Source organism: Chrysoperla carnea, chromosome 1 (genome assembly GCF_905475395.1).
Source record: "Chrysoperla carnea chromosome 1, inChrCarn1.1, whole genome shotgun sequence".
NCBI lineage: Eukaryota > Metazoa > Arthropoda > Insecta > Neuroptera > Chrysopidae > Chrysoperla > Chrysoperla carnea.
In genome coordinates, this window is record NC_058337.1 from 58,167,987 (window position 1) to 58,190,822 (window position 22,836).

The 22,836-nt window shown below is 29.0% G+C and overlaps 3 protein-coding genes across 7 annotated transcripts in view; 1 reads left to right on the forward strand and 2 right to left on the reverse strand.

Moving 5' to 3' along the window:
* Positions 1 to 223: 223 nt before the first annotated feature.
* LOC123305574 (origin recognition complex subunit 6) lies at positions 224 to 4,878 on the forward strand. Its single transcript, XM_044887345.1, has 5 exons — positions 224 to 459; positions 517 to 652; positions 732 to 976; positions 1,733 to 1,914; positions 4,740 to 4,878. The coding sequence occupies exons 1-5, from the start codon at positions 389 to 391 to the stop codon at positions 4,832 to 4,834; spliced, it is 729 nt and encodes a 242-aa protein (XP_044743280.1). The 5' UTR covers positions 224 to 388; the 3' UTR covers positions 4,835 to 4,878.
* A 3-nt stretch (positions 4,879 to 4,881) lies between these two features.
* LOC123305573 (gastrula zinc finger protein XlCGF49.1-like) lies at positions 4,882 to 8,109 on the reverse strand. 3 transcript variants are annotated; one of them, XM_044887344.1, is made up of 3 exons: positions 7,998 to 8,109; positions 7,059 to 7,937; positions 4,882 to 5,953 (listed from the first exon to the last, which is right to left on the reverse strand). In XM_044887344.1, exons 2-3 carry the CDS (start codon positions 7,839 to 7,841, stop codon positions 5,939 to 5,941), a joined length of 798 nt encoding a protein of 265 aa, XP_044743279.1. In that variant the 5' UTR covers positions 7,842 to 7,937; positions 7,998 to 8,109; the 3' UTR covers positions 4,882 to 5,938. The 3 variants fall into 3 exon arrangements, with proteins under 3 accessions (XP_044743279.1, XP_044743277.1, XP_044743278.1); XM_044887342.1 differs by having other exon boundaries at positions 4,882 to 6,078; XM_044887343.1 differs by having other exon boundaries at positions 4,882 to 6,078; positions 7,054 to 7,937.
* A 3,032-nt stretch (positions 8,110 to 11,141) lies between these two features.
* LOC123290584 (mitogen-activated protein kinase kinase kinase 4) overlaps positions 11,142 to 22,836 on the reverse strand; it is a 111,569-nt gene continuing 99,874 nt past the window's right edge. For all 3 annotated transcript variants that reach the window (XM_044870826.1, XM_044870829.1, XM_044870830.1), the window contains 19 exons: positions 20,234 to 20,373; positions 19,370 to 19,563; positions 18,642 to 18,826; positions 18,304 to 18,552; positions 17,672 to 17,837; positions 17,039 to 17,233; positions 16,810 to 16,968; positions 16,472 to 16,731; positions 16,114 to 16,288; positions 14,770 to 14,967; positions 14,673 to 14,705; positions 14,030 to 14,227; positions 13,734 to 13,966; positions 13,319 to 13,374; positions 13,076 to 13,258; positions 12,834 to 13,021; positions 12,302 to 12,593; positions 12,020 to 12,126; positions 11,142 to 11,667 (listed from right to left, as the gene is read on the reverse strand). In XM_044870826.1, coding sequence (XP_044726761.1) covers positions 11,470 to 11,667; positions 12,020 to 12,126; positions 12,302 to 12,593; positions 12,834 to 13,021; positions 13,076 to 13,258; positions 13,319 to 13,374; positions 13,734 to 13,966; positions 14,030 to 14,227; positions 14,673 to 14,705; positions 14,770 to 14,967; positions 16,114 to 16,288; positions 16,472 to 16,731; positions 16,810 to 16,968; positions 17,039 to 17,233; positions 17,672 to 17,837; positions 18,304 to 18,552; positions 18,642 to 18,826; positions 19,370 to 19,563; positions 20,234 to 20,373 — 3,409 coding nt within the window. In that variant the 3' untranslated portion in view covers positions 11,142 to 11,469. The remainder of the gene's footprint in view (positions 11,668 to 12,019; positions 12,127 to 12,301; positions 12,594 to 12,833; positions 13,022 to 13,075; positions 13,259 to 13,318; positions 13,375 to 13,733; positions 13,967 to 14,029; positions 14,228 to 14,672; positions 14,706 to 14,769; positions 14,968 to 16,113; positions 16,289 to 16,471; positions 16,732 to 16,809; positions 16,969 to 17,038; positions 17,234 to 17,671; positions 17,838 to 18,303; positions 18,553 to 18,641; positions 18,827 to 19,369; positions 19,564 to 20,233; positions 20,374 to 22,836) is intronic.

The following is a 22,836-nucleotide window of genomic DNA, read 5'->3' on the forward strand; positions in this document are numbered from 1 at the left end:
GCTCTTAATCCATGAATGGCGGTAGAAGAGGTTGTAAACGTAAACATCAGTCTTCATGGTATAAACAAACAAAACCATAGAACATAATTATTATAATCCGTGTATATCATTCAAAATTCTTGTTCGTAAGTCAATTAGTAGAAATTCTCTTTTTATTTCATCTAATTATATGTTCTAAGCCCTAAGGTAATGTTTACACCCTCCTCCTCATTTCATATTCAAATCAATAGAGATCAGATCAGTATTTTGGAGTGACGAATAAATGATAATCATTTAATGATTTAACTGAAATTGGCCTTGGATAGTAACACATTTTATATTATAACCTCAAAATCTAATATTAATATTTTCCCGCTCTTTTTACAAATTTGTCAAGTAAATTAGTAAAATGGCAAGTTTAAGTGATAATTTAATAGCAAACTTCGCAAGTAAATTCTTTTTAAATGAAGATGTTATCAAGTAATTATATTTATAATATACATATAATGCAAGTAATAATTAAAATCTATTTTATAGAAAAGCGCACGAAATATTACGTTTAATAAAGTTGAAATCGGCGACAAACAAAAGTATTAATTCTTTAAATGATAATACCCAAGTGATTTTAAGTTTAGATATTGCATCCTTAGAATTAGGATATAATTTTGATAAAGTAAGTGTTTTTACGGATATTCTATTATATTTGTTTTCTTTTTGTTGATCAGTAGATACTTACCAAGTTTGTGTTTCAGGAATTCGCGTTACAATTGTCAGGATTGAGGAAACGTTTATACAACACTTATTACCAATTATTCAAAAAAATTTTAGGCTTAGAATCATGTTTAACGATTCAAAATGTGTGTATACAAAACAATTGTACTTCTGTACAAAACGAATGCGATAAACTTTTTGAAAAATACAAAAAAAGTGATAAATTAGGAACGAAAGATTTTGATCATCCTCAATATGCTTGTATGTGCGTTTATATTATATGCAGGTACTGATTACTAAGCTAAATTTAAACGATTTTACAGTGAGCTGGCTATTGTTGGGCAAAATACACAAATTTTAATAAAATTAAATTTTCAATATAAATTATATCATCTGATCAAGGATGTTTTTACCTATCAAAGTTCACTCTGCCTGGAAATCGTAATAGGGAATATTCATGAAATTTAAATTTGGTTCAAATATTTTTCTTCCGTAACTTTAATGACTGGACATTTAAACTAAACCATTATTTTAGTAATTAATATCTTTTTAATTACTTAAAATTAATTAATAAAAGTACAAATTCAGTGAGGGCATTTAAAAATTTCTAAAACGGAAATTCAAATTTTTATACGGACGTGACATCATTGTACGAGCTTGTCAAATTTGTTGACATACTGTATGATATTAATTACTTACATTTTACATGTATTTCATTAAATTATACTATTCTACGGCTTTTTATTAGAAAACTTAATAATAACGTATGTAAATTCTGTGTTGTAAATTCATTTTTTTAAAGTGTAAATTATACATTGAACTGTCACCAATTGACAGCTCACGTACTTATACGTCATTATCATATTTTAAATATTTTTTTACACTTAAATACAGCATTTTTAAGTAGTATTTATATTTTTTACTTTGTTATAACGGTGTAAACAATGAGTTAAAAATATTAAAAAAAAAAAATACATCAATATTCCCTATTATTTAAGATTTGTTTTAAATTCTATTGTTATTAATGATGAATTCCTTTTAGAATATACAATGTTAAAGTATCTAAATCTAAATTAATGGAAATGTGCAATTTGAAAAAATCGCAATGGTTGACATTAGAATCCGATTTTGGTAAATTTATTGAAGGTATTGGATTACAAGCACATAAATCCAAGACAGATACAAAAACTAAAGCGGAAAATGAACAAATATTGAAGGAAGAAGGTAAACTTTTAAATAATATATTGAAACTTAATGTCACTGTTTTATGAACAAACTTAAGAAAATTAATATTCAATAATTTGAAAATATTTTCAATTATATTTGGGTCTTTATTTTGTTTTATTAGTTACTATAAATATATACCCACGTTATTAAATTTTTAGTGCCCCCGTGCATTTAACCATTTTATTATTTGTAAATAAATTTATTAGAGCGTGTGAAGCCTTAATGTTAGACGTGAAGTAACAGCTGATTATTTTTGGATTAAAGAAGAGAATAATTAGTTCAAGAAAGTCAAGTAGAGTGTCAATTTACAATAAAGTATGTGTGAACTGAGCCAATGTTATTTTGAACACTTTCAAAACGATCAATTAAAAATTTGAAATTGGTTATTTTTATCCAGTCAAATTAGTCAATAAAATATAAGGTTACAAAAATTCCCATAGAGCTAAAAATTGGTATGAATGTTCAGAATACTATTATAATTGAATTGTGAAAAGTCCCCACCAATCCCCCTTATGCCAAAAATTTTATTGAGGGGGGAATTTTGCAAACATAGACTTTTCGCGTTTTTCAGCAAAACGATGAGTTTCACAGCAAAAATAGTTCAGACAAAAATTATAGATAATCCGATTCTCTAGCAATGTGTCTCTACACCTTGTTTCATAAGTATTGCCTTTTTTGTGATAAAGCGGTTCAAAGAATTGAACAAATTATTTTTTTCGTAATACATTTTTGAACCGTTATACGAGTAAACGAGGACTTATTTTTGATGAACCAGCTTCTTCTTCTTGGCGCTGTTTTTTCACAGCATCAATGCTACTCTTTCGAGTATAATTTTTTCGACACTGCACATGAATTTTTACAGATGTCTGGTCTTTCAGGTACTCCGAAAATTCACCACCTCTTTCAATACTTACGACTAACAGTATTTTGTGGGGTATGAGACCTTTGAAACGAGACAGGTATACGAGCATCACCACGCTCACAATTGAATGGAAGACAGATGTTACTCAGGCCATGCTACTAAATAAAAATAGGGACGGGGTTCTTGACGTTGATTTATATTCTAAAAATTTTAAAATTTGTATGTATAAGATATAGGGACTCATACTTTTACTCCTATAACGGTTCAACGAATAAAATAATTTTTTCAATTCTTTGAACCGCTATATCACGAAAATGGCAGCACTTATGAAAAAAGGTGCAGAGACACATTTTGTAGCAAATTGAATGATCTACAATTTTTGCCTAAACTTACCGTTTTGCTAAAAAGCGCGAAAAACGTATTTTTGCAAACTTCCCCCCTCAATAAAATTTTTTGCACAAGGGGGATTGATGGGGACTTTTCACAATTCATTTATAATAGTATTCTGAACATTCATACCAATTTTTAGCTCTATGGGAATTTTTGTAACCTTCAAAGTGTAATTTGACTGGATAATTTATTGTGGTATAATTTACTACCGGTATCAAACCTACTTTATTGTTAATTCATACAAAATATTGAATTTTTTATATCGGGTATTTTTTCTAAAAGTGCTTATATCAGTCCCACGTTTTAGCGAAGTCTACAAATTACAAACAAAATGATTTAAATAAGATATATTTTACAAAACTGGTTATTAAGTTTTGATACAAAATACAAACACAGCAGCACGTTGTTTTCCTGATGAAGCTGTCATTTAATTGGCCTGTAAAGCGTCAAAAATTAAAATTATCCAATCAAATGACAACTTTCACCAAAATACAGGGTGTCATTCTTATAAAGGAACTTAAGCCTAAACTTCTCTAATCTAGCGTCAAATCTGACTAGTCTGTACAACTATTTTTTTCGAATAAGAAAATAATATCAATTTTACTCAAAATTTGACGCTTGATTTGAGTGTAATTATTTAAAATATAATATTTTTGTAATATTTTTATTGATATAGAGGCATTAGAGGATATATATTATACTAGTCACTAAATTAAAGTCCTAACTATTATTTATGTTATTATTTCCAACAGAAATATTTATTATAAAAAGTGTTAAGTGAATGTAAAAGAATGAGCTTTGTGAGCAGGAATAAGACATATTATAACGAGTTCAAATTATGCAAATGTAGGCGCACAGCGATAATTCTGACTGAGAACACATTTTAAGAATTTCTTACAAAAAATTATAATGCACAATTTATATGCAACTTCATAAAAATTTCTTGCAAGAAATTCTTATAATGCATATTCAGCCTACTAAAGCAATCGATGCTGCCCGAAGTTTTAATAACAATTGTTTTCTAAACCGAAAACTTGCACAAAGTTATTTACGGGGCAAAACATAGAAGAAATTTTACTTCAAACATTTTTTTAAAATAAAAATTCAATAGATTCGTCACAATTTCAACTATGTCTAGATTTTTGTTAATATCAGATTTTCGTTATAACGACTTTTGTCTCTCTCGGGAACGAGGAACTCCGGAATAACTATATCTCGGATTATTGTCTTAATTCACCATTTTAATATATTTTAAGTATATATTTTTTTTCGGGCGGAAAGCCGCTTTCCGCTTCTGCCGAGCAGAAAAATATTATACACACCACGGGAGCAAGTAAAGAATGTCTAAGAACATTAACTTGAGATGTGAGACATTCTTTACTTTTGGTCCCTAAATGAGTATAATACTAATTTATTACCGTAAAATTAATAGGATTATTTTAAATTAAAAATATGTACCAAATTAAATATTTACGCCAGTGTAGGACCCGAGAAATTTAGACAAAATTTGTCTAATATACTTACTATTATTAGACAGATAATTAATTATTAGTATTTTTTTATTTGCTAGTTGATAGTAAAGAAAAAGAAGCAGCACAAGAAGAAATACAAGAAAGTTATGAAACATGGAAAGCTCGAATGCTTAAATACGCTAAGGAAAGTTGAGAAGATGAATGAATGCAATAATATATTTTATTTTTCTATGGCGTTATTTTATCAAACGTCTATGTTTTCATTTATTTATGATAAATATATAATTGTGTTATTTTGAGAGATACAATAATGAGTATATATTTTTATTAATTTCCTTTAATATAAAACAAAATACAAAATTTAAATATTTTTGATTACACAAATCGGTACAGAAAATGGAACTTGTTGTAGGGATATTAGAAATTAAATTATATCAAAAATGCGTTACATATAAATTTTATGTCGTTTGTTTATTTCGGAGCAATCTATTTACTCCAACAGCTGGATATGTATTTTACATATAGTCGATTTATATCGGATTCAGTCGGTTTTTGAAACATATCTTACAAAATTACTTTCCTTTATAGATGCAATAAAAATTTTTGTAACATTTTTTGTTTGTTTCAAAAGCGAATAAATTCGGTAGACACCACCCGCATAAATTTTCAAAATATTCTTTCACACCTTTTGTTCTATAAATAGTAAATAAATAAATTAGCACCTCCAAAATTAGTAGAGTATAGAACAATAATAAATGTGAAAAATCGCTAATATAAAATTTGGTGGCACACAATTTTATCTAATTTTTTCAATTTTCTATAATTCTTTTAGCATACTTATTTAAAAAAATTCAACAAATAAAACTTGTAAGATGGCGGAAATTTACGTAACAAGAATAAGGGCAAAGAGTAAAGTTCTCTACTAATTAATATTGCGCCTCATAAGCATTCTGTAGTTTTATGGTGGAAATATTTTCATTTAATTTATATAGACTTTAAGTCTTAGGCTGAAGCTTGTGTAAAAGCAACCAACTGTAGCTCATGGCATTTGTTATGAAATGTACAATGAACTGTTTAGAATTATGATCGAGCAACATATATTTTTCAAAAAATAAGGCAATTTTTATATGGTATATTCATTTTATATGAGGGCAAATCAAATTTTGTGTCCTATTTTCTGTTCCGATTGGTTATTACACATTAAAATACTTAATTCACTAAAGTTTTATTTTTTTATTTTAACTTCTTAAAAGTCTTAAATAAACAAAACTGATTCTCAATTGCTTGTGTTTTTTTTTTACATTACCTGAAACTAAACACACACATTTGTTAAAATTACAATAAATATTGCAAGATTAAAATCAGCCAGGCACACAGTTTTTAGAATCCAATACCAATACTTTTTCCTACACTGATTATAACGCCTTTAATTCCCACCTAAATAAAAAATTATGCATTAACAAAAATACATTATATTTTTGAAGTTATGATCAAATGCTATGGAGAAGGAAGAAACTAAAAATAGCCAATAAGTAAATCGTCATAGTTGTTTAAGTCATAAACGGTTAGTGATAAAAAAAAAATTGTTATACAAAAAAAAAAAGTAATTTAATTATGTACAATAAAGGTTATTACCATTTTTGGTCTAAAGTGCACGGTTATGGAGATATAGCCTAAAAAGGTTTTCCTTAAAATAAAGGCACTTCCCCCGCCTATATTAGTATGAATTTTGTGCATTTACATTCAGTGCGTGATACTGAACCTATTTAAATAAAAAATAATTCCTGTAATTTAGTTCATTATGGACAAAAGTAACTAGCTTCTATTATGGATGCAAACTATTTAGCTGCTAGCACTCTGAGCTGCGAAATACTAGCTAGCAAGAATCCCCAACCTAAAAGGTTTAATGATTTTTTATTAAATAAAGAAGACCGCAATAGGCCCTCCATGGAAAAATAGCTTCTATTTTTGTTATTATCTATACCCTTTTTATAACCACAGCAAAAAAGGTGTAATAAAAAAGATAGAATGTTTCTTAAAAGGCCTATTGCAATCAAGTTTTTCGGGCTGTCGAAATCGTATTATGGCAAATAACTAACAAATTTTTATTTGTTGGCCTCCATATCTCAAAAATTAAAAATAAATCCTAGTTCGCTATATTCAACTCGTCACCAACAGTAAATAATCACCAAATTTGTTTTGTTAGGCTTTGATATACTGAAAACTAAATATGATTACGAAAAATTTATTCTTAATTTCAGCCGAACTCTACGATAACAATCCGAAAAATTTTTGTCAAAGAAATCGGAATAATTAAGTCTGATTGAATAAATATCATTTATAATATTTTCGTAAGATATACTAAAGAGAGACATATGATAAATAAAATATAATATAAAACAAAATAATTACCCTACTTTATTAGCATCAGGATGAACTTTTTTAACATGATGTTTTAAATTCGCACGCGTTGTAAAATTACGTGTACAAAATGAACATCCAAACGGTTTACATTCCGCATGTGTATACATATGTGTTGTTAGAGTACTCCGTTGATTAAATCGTTTGCTACAATGTTGACATTCATATGGTTTTTCCCCATTATGTGTGCGTAAATGTATTTTTAAATTACCACGCGTTGTACATGTTTTATTACAATATTCACACGTAAAACGTTTATCCTCGTTATGTATACGCATATGCGTGTTTAGTGAACTTTTTTGTGTGAACCGTTTATCGCATATTGTACATTCGTAGGGCTGTGCCCCTGTATGACGTCTATAATGTACATTTAACACTGATTGTGTTTTAAATGTTGTGTTACACACTTGACATGTAAAAGGACGATTATTAAGATGTGTTTTAAGATGATTCTTCAAACCGATCTCCGTTTGAAAATGACTCTCACATTTATCACATCGATATTTATACGATAGTGCATGGGTTTTACGATGTTTACTAAAGTCTGTGATATCAACAAAAACACGTAAACAAAATTCGCATGTATAATTATTAAATACTATTTCATCTTTCACTTTTGGGTAGTCTTTGATATTGTTTTGCGGGGGTTGAAGTTGATGTGGGGTAGTCGAGCCAATCGGTTGTAGGGATGGAAAAAAAGGGCTTGTTGTACAACACGGATGTGGATAATTCATCATTTGAAGATTAGTAGATGATTTTCTTCGCTTTGTTTCTTGCATAACTATTTTGTTTATTCACAATTTTTAATGAGCCATGATTTGTATTTCAACTTTTTGCAAAACGGCTGTCAATCAATTCTGGTGGTGGCCTGGTGGCTAAAAAATAACCATAATATTAGTCCTAAGTTTTATAATATTAAATAACTTTTAATATACTTTATCATTAGAATGTTGGTAACATAGTAATTTTTTCAACTACTTCGGAAGTTTTTTAATTTATTATCAAAATGTATTTTTATATAAAATAATATTCACAAAAATATAAACATATATCTATTAAATAACCAATCAATGAAATTGACAGACAAAGATAATCCAATACTAAAGTTAACATTTACTTTCTAATAAGCATGCGTCATTTTGTGTGACATTCTTTTATTTTCAAATCTGTTTACCATAAGCACACGAAATGTATTTCAATGTATGCTAGCCGATCAAATTGCGAAATCTTCTGCAGGTGATTCCTCATGTGACTGACACTACATTTGAATACTGTCATATTATGAATACTCTTTTGTTAAGGATCTACGGGCATCAGGGAAATTTTGGATAAATGACTTGCTTTTTTTATTCGAAGATGGAATAAGTCTAAACCAATTCTGAAAATTTTAGGGGGGGGGCTTGCAATGTGTATATATTAAAATAAATTATAGCTCATATTCCATACTAAGGTATAATATATAATAATGTGAAGTTTCATCAAAAGCCACCACGTAGTTTTTATAACAAACGTGCGAAAGTGTAACAAACAAACAAACGAAGTCGCATTCGTATTTATGATAGTTAGCTGATAGGATTAATATCAGTTTTTTGTTATTCTTGTGGTTATTGTAATAGAAAGATCATTGACACACTTTAGAACATTGTTACATAATTGTTTTATTAATTTAACAACAACAAAAATTCATTTTTTAAACTTTTCCTTAAATTGATTTTTCTAGTATCGTGAAAGAAAGCTGCATTTCCGTAAATTTTAACCAATAAGGTTTCAGATTCGCCACAGACGAAACTGCAAACAAATTTTATTCACTTTCCAAAATTGGGAAAAAAATAAACATGAGGATTTCTTTATTACTTCAAGCAGGTAGTTGAGTGTGTCCAGAAGTTAAGAAATTTTAGATAGAAGCTTATTGAAATTTTATCTACGACCTGAGTCACTGTCACTGAACAATCAGAATCCGGATGTGGTGAACTGAATTTTAATTAAAAACTGAAGAATCCCATGGTTTAAAATTTATGCTGACCCATCATATTCTCACAATAACGTACGTTAAATTAAATATTTTCCAATGCAATAAAAAATTATTTTCTCATATAAAAGTTTTTGTTAACTTTGTTGTAAAATCATTATAAATATTATTATTTCTGCAAGGTAAAGGCAATCTTTGAAAAAATTTATTGGTTAACTTTCGAATCGCTACAATGTTCAAATTTTGTTACATTATTTTAATTATGATTGTATTTTAAATATCTTTTATTCATTAAATAAACATTCAAATTTAATTAAACAAAAGTGTCATAATTAAATGATTTAATTATGACATTTCTTTAGATTGATTTAATTTAAATCAATCAAAAAAAGGAAAGGAAGCATCGATAAATAATAATAAAAAATAAAATAAAATCCGAAAAATTAAGTAATACCAAACAAGATAGTGCTTCGTTTCTGGTCATTTCTTCGATAAAATCAAGTGGCGATTCCGTTAGAAACAAGAAATAGGATTTCTAGTTGCATTTGATTCTTTGGGAAACAAATATCAATTTTGGAATCAAAATTGGTTTTCGTATAAAAGAATTGAGGTTGTACGACATGTATATGTACAAACTTATCGCATTCGAGCTTGTTTCTGCGTACAAAATATTGTGGTTTCTAAATGACTCAGATTATTGACTGAACTGACCGCTCAGTACTTAGTACAAAGTTAATATCAGCACCCCATTCGCCGATAATCCATTTTATCTAAAGACACTTGGTCTATCGGTACTCGGTACTTAGTGAACGCGGAACGTTCAGTTCAGATGGATCATAGGTTATAATACCTAAGAAAAAGAAGCTACCACCCGAAATTCTTAATATACAAAAAAAATCTGACACATGCTCTTCATTATATGTTATGATACGCAGTGTATTTGAGTCTCCACAATTATTTCTTATAAGAATTTCTGATGATCAAATCTTCTTCTGTGTCAAATTTTCTTATAAGAATTTCGTATGCAAAATTCTTATAATAAATTTGTTAGCAATACATACTTACTATGAAGAATAGAGAGTATTTACTCAGAGCCTTCTATTTTTGTATATAACAAAAATTTCTCAAAATCTGACTTAGGGTCGTTATTAATCTATTGGGTACCCTAGTCATTTTTGCGTTATAGAAACCCTTTGAGAGAGATCAACCTTATAATAACTTGTTTTCGGCAGAGCCAATTTTCATGCCTCGGGGGCTCTTTCTGGTCAAGCTTATGTTCAGTCAGCAGAGACCTATTTTTTATTTGATTTTGAAGTAATTTGGCAGTAACTAGGGGACGCAATTGCTCGCAGGGTGCTGGGTACGTGTCCATAATAGAAAAAAGGAGCCTGATTTTATTGTTAATATCTAAAAAATCTTTCTTTAATTTTTTACTGGAAAAAAGGGCGGCGTAATTTTACTTTGCTCGGATTATAGTCGGATTTAATCCCACTTATGGTTAGATGCATATAGGCTTTAAGGTAAGTGTATGGGATTTTTTAAGCTGTATTTGTGAATAAATTCTGCGTGAAATATTAATGATTTAAGAGATATGAATTATATATTGGTGAACACGATCTCTCTAAAACGAAGGGATATAGAATCAACATCATTCAAATTTCATGCATAAACTAGTTGTAGATCAACTATTTCTAGTAAATTTTCTAAGTAAAACTGATGTTTTCTCTTGAGGCATTATATTTTGATAACGTCTGCTAATTTGATGATTTGGGCAAAGAACTGTACTCTTTAATGCAGTTAAACTTAGGTATTACTAAAAATATATACCTTCGAAGGAAAATGCATTTATAATATGAAATTTTAATAAAAAAAAAACTGTAGTTTTATTCAAAAATCATGTATATTGTTTTAATATTTTTAAAATTACAAATAATAAGTCATTTAAAAATAATTATGTACGAAAGAAGTTTTCATAGTGAAATTCAGATTATAAAAATTGGAATGATATTTTAAATTAATATGTAATCCATACGAACAAATATTTGCGATACATAGATTTTTGTTTATTTTAAATTTTCGTTTATATTTAAAATTATAATAAATTGGGCATTGTAAAATTTTTTAAAAGTTATTTTGGGATTTATGAACACATCAAAATGAAAACTTCCATGTTGTACGATCAAATAACATTTAATAAAATTTTTGTATAAATAAAATATATGTTTATAATAAATATAACATACACCTCATAAAAATATGGTTTCATGACAAAATAGCCAACGACGAAATAAAAAAAATTTTACAAAATTTTCAAAACAGCAAGTATTTGAATTCGAATAAATTAATGAAATTACGTTACTTTTTTCGAATTCTGATGTTTTTTTAGATGTTATTTTTGTCGTGTTATCTTATAGATTATTGTAATATAAATATTTTTATTAATTAAACATATCAACTTTAACAAAATTGTGCTGTAATAAAACTGTAGCTGTATCGCGATTCTTTGGATCATGTTGCAAACAATTGTCCAAAAACTCTTTCCCTTCATCACTTAAACGATCTGGAATGTCGGGTGTTTCTCCCATACCCACAACAAACATTATTTGATAGTTGGAATCATATTGGGACCACGGTCTCTGAAAAATTACAATAAATTGTGTAAAATAAGCTTATGGGCGAAATTATATTTCATAAAGGTGTTAGAATAAATCTATGAGAAGAATAGGTATATTAGAATGCTAAAAGGGTATACAGTCTTTCGAAAATTTTACTGATTATGCGATATGATGTGACCATAATAGTTTAGGTTGATGCAATTCGCTTTTAAAATAAATATCACTTTTAGTAAGTACGTAAATGGAACGAAACTTCCATTACGAGAGTTTCTTACATATTCTAATGTACGGAAAGAATTTTAGAAAGTCTTTCAATTGAAATTTTACGAAACTTAAGCTAAAATAACTAGCGGCAAAAAAAATAAATTTTTACCTTTCCAGAACTCATTTCTACAACTACACAGCCGACTGACCATATATCTGCAGCTCTACCATGTCCATCTGCATTTGTTTTCATAAAGACTTCGGGGGCCATATACGCTAAATAAAAAAATAAAAAAATATAAATATTAAAAATTTGAATGTCTAGTAACTTGGGAGTACATATGTTATTTAAGAACGTTTACCCGATATACCTTTTTAATTGAAAATGACAATTTTTAAGTTCTTATAAAATTGGAAATAGAAAGATTGAAAGAGATCATATCGGACTTACCTTGTGTTCCAACGAACCCTTGTAATTCACCCGGCATTGTTGTATGCATTTTAATTTTCACAGCTGATCCAAAATCACCTAATTTCAAACAATTTCCTTGATCAGTCAAGAATATATTGGCACTTTTAATATCTCTATGTGCTACAAAATGATTGTGTAAAGTTTCAACTGCTGATAAAAGTTGTCTCGTGTATTGTCGTATCAGTGGTTCAGGTAGACCTCCTTCTGTAGCTGCTACTAAGTTTTCTAAAGTTCCTTCATCACAGAATTCCATAAATATTAACATTTCTTCCTATAAAAAATGAGTATTTTTAATTTATTTTAACTCTACAATTTTCTGTGAGTTTTCATTTACTAGGGGGCAGTATTTTAATGACAATTTTACAGAGGCTTTTAAATAATTTTAAGGCTTCCAAACACGAAAACTTTAAAGTTGAAAGTGCTTTTGATTATGTTTCTAAACGAGTTGGTTTGTAAAAATCATTGATTTAAGGCATGTGGCATGATGGCATAGCAAAACGTGAATTCTTACCCTATGAATTTCTACACCAAAATATCGAACTAAATGCTCATGTTTAATTCCTTCAAATGTTTTAATCTCCTCTGCAACTCGTTTTATCATTTTATGATCATTTGGTTGTAAGGTAATTTCCTTCATCGCTAATAATTCACCAGTTTCATTATTAACAGCCGTGTACACTTTACCAAATCTACCTTGCCCTGTAAGAAATATTTCATTAAATTACATTCAATATAATTTTATAATTTACATACCAATTTTTGTCCCACGTTGCCAACTAAATGTAACCACTCTTGATTTAATATAAATACGATCGACAGAATGTGTAGCGGTTACTTGGCCAATTAAATCATTGGATCTCAATTTCTGATCTAATTGCATTTCTAATTTGTTAACACTATCACGTATTCTATCAGATCTTAATGATTTTATGTGACCTAAAAATAAAAGACATTATAATTAAGTTAAAAAAAAATCTTCAGAATAATTTTACTTACGATTTCCTGAAGGAACAGTAAGATACACTTTTTTATCAAATTGAGGTGAATATTTCCTGAAACAAGCAAAAAATTAGTGAAAAAATTTGGATGAATTAAGTGTGAATCCAATTTGCTCTCAAACAATTGTGTATAAAAGAAAATGTTAATCTGGAGTAAAATTTTCGTTGGTAAATTTTAAAAAAATACGTCTTTTCATAAATTTTACCAGAAATAAAAACGTAAGGGGAAAGAATTATTAGTCCATTAAGCTAGCACCCTACCAACGAAAACCAAGTTCTAACGCATGAGCGCAGTATAATTGCAAGTTTCAATTTATCTCCGAATAAAATAATATAAAATCATCCTAATAAAAAGTCCAAATAGATTTCTTTTTCTATTCATAACTGTGAAGATAATATGTTTGTTTACTTACGAATTAATTTCTGGTGAACTATCACCATTTGCATGTAGATATTTATCAGGATTATCTTTAATAATTTTTGAAAATGAAAGCTTTTGTTTCATACTTGGTGAATTTAAAAATGAGGGTTGTGGTGAAACACCTCTCGATTTAGAAAATGGTGAACGATTATTCGTCACATCCGGTGATGGTGTGGATGTTCCAATTATATACTGTATACAATTTTCGATTTCATTTTTAAAATCCTAAAAACAGAAGAAGAAATATTAGAAACTTTTTCCTATGATAGAAAAGTCTAAAAACTTTACCTCAAATTCTTGTGGTGTTAAATGTTTCGTGTAAAGTGGGTCCGTGGCAACACACAAAAATTCCAACCCATGAGATGCCCATCGTGGTTTTTTACCTCTTCCACGTTCGCATCGTTTTATTACGAAACGCATCCAATTTTGAGCAAAACTTATCATTCCTGTCGATACATAATTATGCATTTTTTTTCTTGCAGAATTCTATAAACAAAATTTAAGCTTATTAATACAGATCAAAAAATTATATTCTGTTCACCCTGTACAGTTCTGATTTCGATGTCTGCCATTTAGAATATTTTCATTTAAAAAAATAAGGTAATTTTTTATTATAGCTTTTTATAATGTTGCTAATAAAGATAAAGGACTGACAAGTATCCTAAACGAGAACTTCAGTCGAGATACGAAAAAAGCGAACAGAAAGCATTCTAAATACGGAAGACTGGCGTGTAAAATTTTATCATTTTATTGAATCAAGAGGGTAGGGAAATGGACAAAAATGTGTAAAGGTCCAGTAAAATAAAATACTAATTGGAGGGTAATATAAATAGTTACATTACATATTTTATAATTTATCAAAATCAATATGGCATCCTGTTAATGGACTAGATATACACATTTCCGAAATTAAAAAATGATTCCTACTTACCAATACATTTCTATTATCTAACGCGGCTCTTAGCTAAAATTACAAAAAATTATGCATAAATTTTTTAAAATACATAGACAATTAAAAAAATTATTACTTCTAATAAATCAGCATGATGTTGTAAGTACAGTTCAAAACCAAATTTAAAAGCTTGATGTAGGATATTGCAACATTTTGATTGTAAATGTGATCGTTCCACTTCATCCAAATCTTCGTATGTCCCCGGTATATCATTGATTTGTTCTAAACGTTCAATTAATTGATCTAACATTGAACGTGTTCCAAATACTGTACTCTGAAAATGGCAATTAAATCAATAAACGAAAAATAAAATATTCTATTTAATGTTCATTTGGTGCAGATGGATGCGGAATTAGAGTAAATAATGTTAGGTGAGAATCTTAAAAAGTCCGATTGATTTCTAAATTAAATTATTTCTAAATCAGAATAAATGGGAATCAATCGAAAAAAGTATTAATTTCCTATTCATTTCTAATCAAATTCATACAAAATTAAAAACCAAATGAAATGTAATGTAAAACCGTTTCCATTTCCGATTATTTTGACTATGCCAATTAATTGGGTTTTGATAGCAAGTAAGGGACGTACTTTAAAGCAAATTACTCCTTCCTATGACTCTAAACTCTTTTCTTTTTTTTTATTTGATAGAACTGTCTTCTTTCTTTATTTGTTAGAAGTAATTAAAACCATCAAGTAAAGATGATTTTTAATCTTTGAAAGCAAATAATTTTTAAAATACCTAAACTAAAATTAAAATTAATTCTAGTGAAAAATTGACACCACAGAGATGCGGAACGAGCGTCAGATTTTCTAATGAACACCAACAAATTGACATTTTTACTTAAGTACAGGCGACTTGAGAAATTTATGAGTTAATGCATTTCAAAATGGAGACTGTATATATGTCTATCCTTTTATGTAAATATACTTTGCTTATGTTCGGAATTTCGGAATTTTTGTATGTGTAGTTATTAGAGTAATAAATGTGTTGGTTCATTAAGTACTTTGAAATTCAAATTTAAGTCTATAAAAATGCATTGTCTCTACGTACAGAAGAGGATCTGTTATATAAAACTATGATTGGACCATAGATTTTCCAATTATTAATCAAGATATCATCGTGAAAATACGGTACAGTGGGTAGTTCTGCCACTCATTACTTATTAGACGCTCGCCTTCCGTCATTCAGGAGCAGTTGCAGCTATAATAGAGAACATTTATATATTTTTTAATGCCTAATGCGTTATTTTCCTTAGCTTGAGTTGATTTAACTTATTCTTAAATGTTAAAATATTGATGATGATTTGAGAAAAAAATAACTAATGAGAGAACTAATAACTAATTTGAGATAAAATATTAAAATTGGAGAATATGATTGTGGTGGACGCGACCTAAATTACTGTAGATTAAAAATAATTACCCTTAGTTCTATCAATGCCTCAACCACTCCATTTCTCGTGGATGAATCTGAAAGGAAATCATCGCCATGTAGATCTTTCCGCAATGTTTTTACAAACGATAACGCTTTTAAGGTGCGTTCCTTTTCCTCATTTATTATACGTAACAATTTACGGCAGAAAAACCACATGCAGTGCCTGAAAAAATTAAAGAAAACGTAATATGCGATTGAGAAATATTTTTAAGCCAAATAAGTCACAAAAAGAACAATATTATATAACAAGGTTTTTCAAATAGATGAGTTTCTAGTCACTATTTTGAGTTGTTTTAAAGAATTGTCCTTTTGTTAATATACATAATTGAAATGTACAGTCGCTAACCTTGATTCTGAGTTATCGTCCGCCGAAATTCCCGTATGTATACTAGATTCTAATTCTTCTACACGAGTTGAAATTGTATCATAAATACATCGAAACATTGAGCATACAATTGAACAGATTTTCATCGCAACAAATGGTTTAATTTCTGGTATATGTGGATATATACTCTTTACAAAAGTCCACTCTTCTTCCAAAAAACTTTTTTGGAATGTTTCATGTTGATACATTAGGGAGCATTGTTCCAAATAATCGATATAAATCTAAAATAAATATTTATAATTATTAGACGTTTGTTTGTTGTCGGATCAACTTAAGAAATATTTTGGAAACGAACTTACCTCAAAAACACTTTTAGCCAATGTATCCAAATTATTAATAAATTTTTCATATCGTATTCGATTTGGATCATCTTTTGTCATCAATTGGTTTAATAAATACAAAAATCTTTCACGATGGCGTACAAATATTCGTAAACCATCTTTAAGTTCTCTCATTAACTAAAACAATTTTTTTTAAATTATAAAAAAACAAATATCTAGACAATTACCCGAAATTTACGAAACTCACCTGTCCAATACTCAATGGTGATGGTTTGACTAATTTTTTTTCCACTTTTAATTTTAAATATTCAAAAATTACACGTATTGGGATACATGTTAGAAACATAAATGGGGCTATATAACTAGGTAAATTCATGGCTTGCGTTTCTGGACTCCAAAAACCATATCTTCGCAGCTCACAATCATCAACAGAGCACTTGACCTATGCAAAACAATTTTATATTATACTTCCTTTTTAACCCCCGAACTAAAAAAAGCAGTATTTAAAGTTTAATCGCTATGTATGTGTGTCTGTCTGTTTGACATCGTAGGGCCTAAACGGATGAACCGATTTTAATTTTTTTGGATTCTTTTGAAAGGTAATTTAACGGAGAGTGTTCTTAGCTACATTTCGAGTTTACGGTTCCGTACCCGAAAAAGTAAAATATTGGCGACGATCTTCAAAATTATTTAGAGAAAAACGTAATTTAATGGAGATTGTTTTTATATATGTTTCAAGTGCGAGTTTAGGGTTCCGTACCCGAAACATTTGCCGGGGATTTTTCCAATTTTGTAAATTTCACTTGTGGATTAATTTAATCATGTACTTTTTCATTACTATTATTATTTCATGCAAGTTTATTATGATCTAAGTACTTACGTTACAACTTCCACAAAATTTTTCGCAGTAATCTTGAAAAGATGTACCGTCTATAGGTCTGTCCAAAGATATACAAGTCTTTTTGACAACTGATTTGTGCATATCTTCCAAAATTTTAACGACATTCGATAATCCCTTACTTCTCAAATGGTCTAGGATAAACAATCTAAAATTAAATTGAATTAGTTCGAAGTTATATAACTTTAAAAAAAATTGCTTCCTAGCAATATGTACAAGACCATATACAGAGTGATTTTTTTTTAAATTTTGAACCCTTATATTTTCAAAATGGAATGGGAAATCATAAAAACGGAAAAGCATGTATTGATTTATTTTTTAGAGGAAATGGAAATTTAGTATTAAGTTTATTTATACTGGGACGCCTTCATGACCAAACAGAGGTTAACTTTGTTTATTGAGCCACATTAATTTAGCTAGAAAGGCAGGGGAAAGCAAAAAAGCTTCAAATAGGCGTTATTTGGCTTATTCAGTTCAGATGCAGTTTGCTACCTTCTATTCTCTTTTTCTATATTCACTGGTCGTCTATGTTTAATATAAGTCTGTTGGTATAATCCGTTTATAGCCTGACATGAACTTAGGCTAATTCTTATTAATATATTTTTTTTATTTACCTGTACGGTGAAGGCCTTTTTGTAGGTTCAATGAAATCATTCCCCGTTTCTAGAATTGGTATAACTTCGGTGTATATATGAGTATTTACAATATAATCTTCATCTTCGCTTATTGGTGGCCTATCTTCATCTATTGCGGATGATGTTGAATTATTGCTGTCGGAGGGACTTGAGGATGAATCTAGATCAAACTTCACGACTGTAGGGTTGCGAAAAGGGCAAGGTTTTGATTTTTCTGACGATATACTTCTGCAAAAGAAAAAGTCATCAAACACAATTTTATGTAGATCGTAGACTGCACAGAGAAGCCACATGATTAAACAAAATTAAATACAAACCTAGACATTGATACTTGACCAGAATCTTCACTGCCGTTATCTATATTGACAATTCCAGATTCATTATCAGTACCTGATAATTGCCAGTTATATTTTCCATTACCATACAGTGATGAAATAAAATCTTCAATTGAAAATAATTGCCCTCGATTTTCTTTTGTTAAATTATACCATATAGACATTGCCTAAATTAATGAAAAAACTGAAATTATTTAATTGTAATATTGATCTGATCTTTAAATTTTCAGACTTTTCCAATTCTAAGCTTGATTTGATATCACTTGCGGTGGCTTAGTCCATGATTTGGTCGAACATTAGAAGCCTATGGCTTGATTAACGATCAGTTTTACTACTACATATATAAATGATATTTCCGCCTGTTCGATTATTATAAATAGTATAACGCCGTCTAAGAGTGTAAACCTGCCTCCTTCACTTTTGGTCCAAAATGACTACATTGTATCATCTAAAGGAGGAAGATAGGGCACAATTGGTAAATATATAAAAATGTGTGGGGAGTAAAAAATTTAAGTTTATAATCTATTTTTGGTTTTAACCTAAAAATTGTTCATATAGTTTTTTCATTCTCCTGTAAATTTTAGATAAAGTGAGGTAGCAAGTTTACAATTTTAGCCGAAGATAAGTTTCTCTTTAACAAGAGTTACATTAGTTATGTTGTATGGGTTGCATATACGAATTGAAAAATGAAATATATATTTAACGGTTACCTTAAATTTCGCTGTGAATTGTGGCGATTTATAAAGTGGATACTGTGCCGCTAATGCTTTTGTGGATGGATAGAGAGCTGTAGCTGCATCCATTTTTAATAAAATTTGTTCAACCTCTTGTAATGCTAACTTTTGATTTATCATACAATCGGTGCATAAGATGGATGCACATCCCCAAGGTGTTGTCGCTGTACCTAAAGTGAATATTCTACATTATCTCTTGGGAAGTAGTTTACGGTTTGCTTTAAGAAAGAAATTTGTGTTAATTGAAGTTTCGCACTTAAATAAAAGTAGTTGACATTCGTCGTTTGCAGTCAAATTGTAAGTAAGAGTCGTTTTCCTTGGGTGGTGCCCTATTGATGAAATTGAGATCCAGACCAAATTGAACGCAATGAACATTTGTCAATATATAAACTCAAAGTCTGACAATAAATTGACGATTTCGTCAATTCGACGCCACACAAAGAACATGACTGTGGTCTAATGACATGGTGCCCTAGCGTCCAATACTTATTTGCAATTCGGTCTCGTTCTATCTATTTAAATTTATTATTATGTTGTTTTTCTCTCTGTAAAAAGTGCTGACATATTTGCTTTTGGTTGTGAAAGTGGTGGATTTAACCGGTGGGAAAGGACCAGTTGCCCATTAGGCCCTCGAAATCGGGAACCACAAGAGGGCCCAAAGTGCATTTACTAACAAAAAACACTCTCTAGAGATTTTGCCCATTGTGTCTTTTGTCTTAAAACCATCATTGGTTGTAAATCAAACTTTGTTGGATATAGTTCGTAAAGTGGCGAAAATCAGGGTTCATATTTTTTATTTTATTCAAATGTTATTATTGAAAAATTTATGGAAATTCTTACATTCTTGTTTGGATGCTTCATTAAACTGTATCATATTATTAATTTTTGAATCATATCCCCCTACTCCACTGTCATTACTGTATGTTGTTAAATTTGAATTTCGTTTCAGTCTGATTTCATTGTGAGGTACTCGTTTAAATCTGAAACAAAAATTAACTATTTAAAAATTTTGGAACACAATCTGAAAAATTAAAGTTAAAATGTTTTGAACCTATTGGCACTTAAAACGAATTGAGCGTAAATATTTATCATGTTTTCATGTCACCATTTTTGTGTTCAATACTGATTTCATACCCATGTTATTTCAATAGTCTATGTTTATTAAAATCTGAACACAATCTGAACCATTACTTACTTCTGTTTTAATTTATTTGTTAACTTTTTTCGGCAAACAAGTCTTTGATTTTATTTTTATTAATTAATGCAGAGTGAAAAAAGAAATATTCATTTGGGACTCGAACTAAATAGATTCCGCTCTCTTTCATTAATACCAACGTACAATCGATACGCCGTTCTAATTGGTTTATCTCATCCAAAAACCAAAGAGTTAGTCAGGTTAATTTGTTCTGGGTCATTCAGGTCGGGTTTCAAGTATATGCCTTCAAATTTTATATTAAACCAGAAATTGCTTGAGAAATTTTTATAGAAATTATTTTTGTTACGAATTTTTTTTATTAGTTTCTTCACTTACTCAATGTAATAATTACATACCTTACTTATTAATGTTTTTAAAATCAGTAAAGTGTTTCGAGTAAAGTATTTACTCGATTAAAAATTTTTGTTGAAATAAATGAGCGTATGAGTTAGCCACTTTATTTTGAATTGGGAATTGCAAAGAGCTGGAAATCTTATTTACTAATTACTAAAACACTACTTTTGAAATTGTCTCTCGTAAAATATATAGAAAAACCAGATGCTATTTATCAATTTTGAGTCAGTTTTGTATTCTTTATTGTTAATAGACACGCTAAATCGTTATTTTTCGAAGCAAATGTGAAGGAGAATAAGCAGAGTAGGCTGGAAATGTGTTTTAATGGAATTCCAACAATTAGTGTGAGTTGCGATATAGGTTCCGACCCATTTTCTGTCTAAGTAGAATTTGTTTTTGTATTAAAAAAAATTTTTTTATTGAAATTCGCAAAAAGCCCTTGTAAAAAAAATGAAACCTTCCTTAAATCAGCGCAACAAACTATTCTTGTTTTAATCTTTCTGCGTAGTTGTGGGTAGAATAGAAAAAACGTATTTAATCAATATTTTAGACGCAATATTTATGATTTTATTTAAACAAAAGTATTATTTTCAAAACAAATAAACAAAAATGCCATTAAAAAAAACATTAAACAAATCTGAAAATAGTTTTCCTTATCAATAAAATAACAAAAAAATTACCCATTTATCATCTGTACTAATTATAAACAAGTATAGTAATTTTAAATTCATTTATATGATTAAATATTTTGAAATGAATGTATCTTATTTTAAATGTTTTTTTATCAATTACTAAATTCCTCGATTCTTCAAGACCCATTCTTTCAATATTTTCTTTTAAATTAATCTATTTCTTAATTTGACTAAGATATTATTCATATTACGAACTAGTCCATAAAGTTTTACTCTGCCAAGTTTTATTTTATGAACCACACTGATTTTCATATACTAATTTTCTTTTTTATTATATTCTGAAATGTGGGTCGTTAGGGTAGAACGAGATCTACCCATTTAAGTGTGCATATAATTTAGGGTTACTAGATACGTATATTTCATAAAATGATTTAAAAATTAAAAAAAGAATAATTGAATAATTCTGTTTAATTCTCTCTTTTGTTTTGTTCCAAAAGAGAGAGAAAATATAGGTTTAAAACGAGTATAAGTTTATGTAGGGACCATTCACGCAGCGTTGAAATTATTAGGAATTACAAGGTATTACGATATATTTACTGTGTAAGGGTTACCGCAACTGTAAGTATGTCTGTCTATACGTACATGTTACAAGAAAAGTCGATTATTAGTTGTAAGAATTGACTTCTACTAGGCAGAGTAAACTCTTAATAAAATCGTCAGGAATAGATGATTGAAAATGAGTTAGCATACTTTTCCTAGGAAGAATTAACTATGCCTGCTGTGGTTTGGCAAAAGTTGATTCCCTGGTAGCTTAATTAACAGTTGATTAATTCGACATATTGTTTGTTGTGCTTTTGCGTTTATTTTGATCGATATCTTGTTTGTCTGTTGTAGTGATATAGTGACAAACTATTCATTTACATTTAAATAACTATATTGTTTGTTTGTTGTAGTGCAATAGCGGTAAATTAATTTAGTTTAACTGTAATAATTATGTCAGAACTGTTTTATGAAGAACTGCAATGTTAGGCTTATTTTTTCAGATCTCAATTCAATAAATGCCCCACCATTATTCTAGAAAATGAAGTCTCTTTGGATAAGCCTTGGAAGTGAGCAAGGATTTTTAAAATGTTCTTGCAACACTAATTGCGAATCATTGAGGTGCATGTGTAAGAAGGAAGGTGTAGGTACTTTGCCACTCAAAATGTCACAAATCGTTTCCTTTTTTGTAACAAATGACAGTCTATATTTATATTAGTGTG

Bases quoted from the DNA above. Each gene is read 5' to 3' on its own strand.
- LOC123305573 (XM_044887342.1), bottom strand. From the start codon at position 7,841: ATGCAAGAAACAAAGCGAAGAAAATCATCTACTAATCTTCAAATGATG. The intron at 6,079-7,058 runs GTAGGGTAATTA...TTTTTTATTTAG, and splicing joins TTCATCCTGATGCTAATAAA to GTGGGAATTAAAGGCGTTAT.
- LOC123305574 (XM_044887345.1), top strand. From the start codon at position 389: ATGGCAAGTTTAAGTGATAATTTAATAGCAAACTTCGCAAGTAAATTC. The intron at 977-1,732 runs GTACTGATTACT...AATTCCTTTTAG, and splicing joins TGCGTTTATATTATATGCAG to AATATACAATGTTAAAGTAT. The intron at 1,915-4,739 runs GTAAACTTTTAA...TTTATTTGCTAG, and splicing joins ACAAATATTGAAGGAAGAAG to TTGATAGTAAAGAAAAAGAA.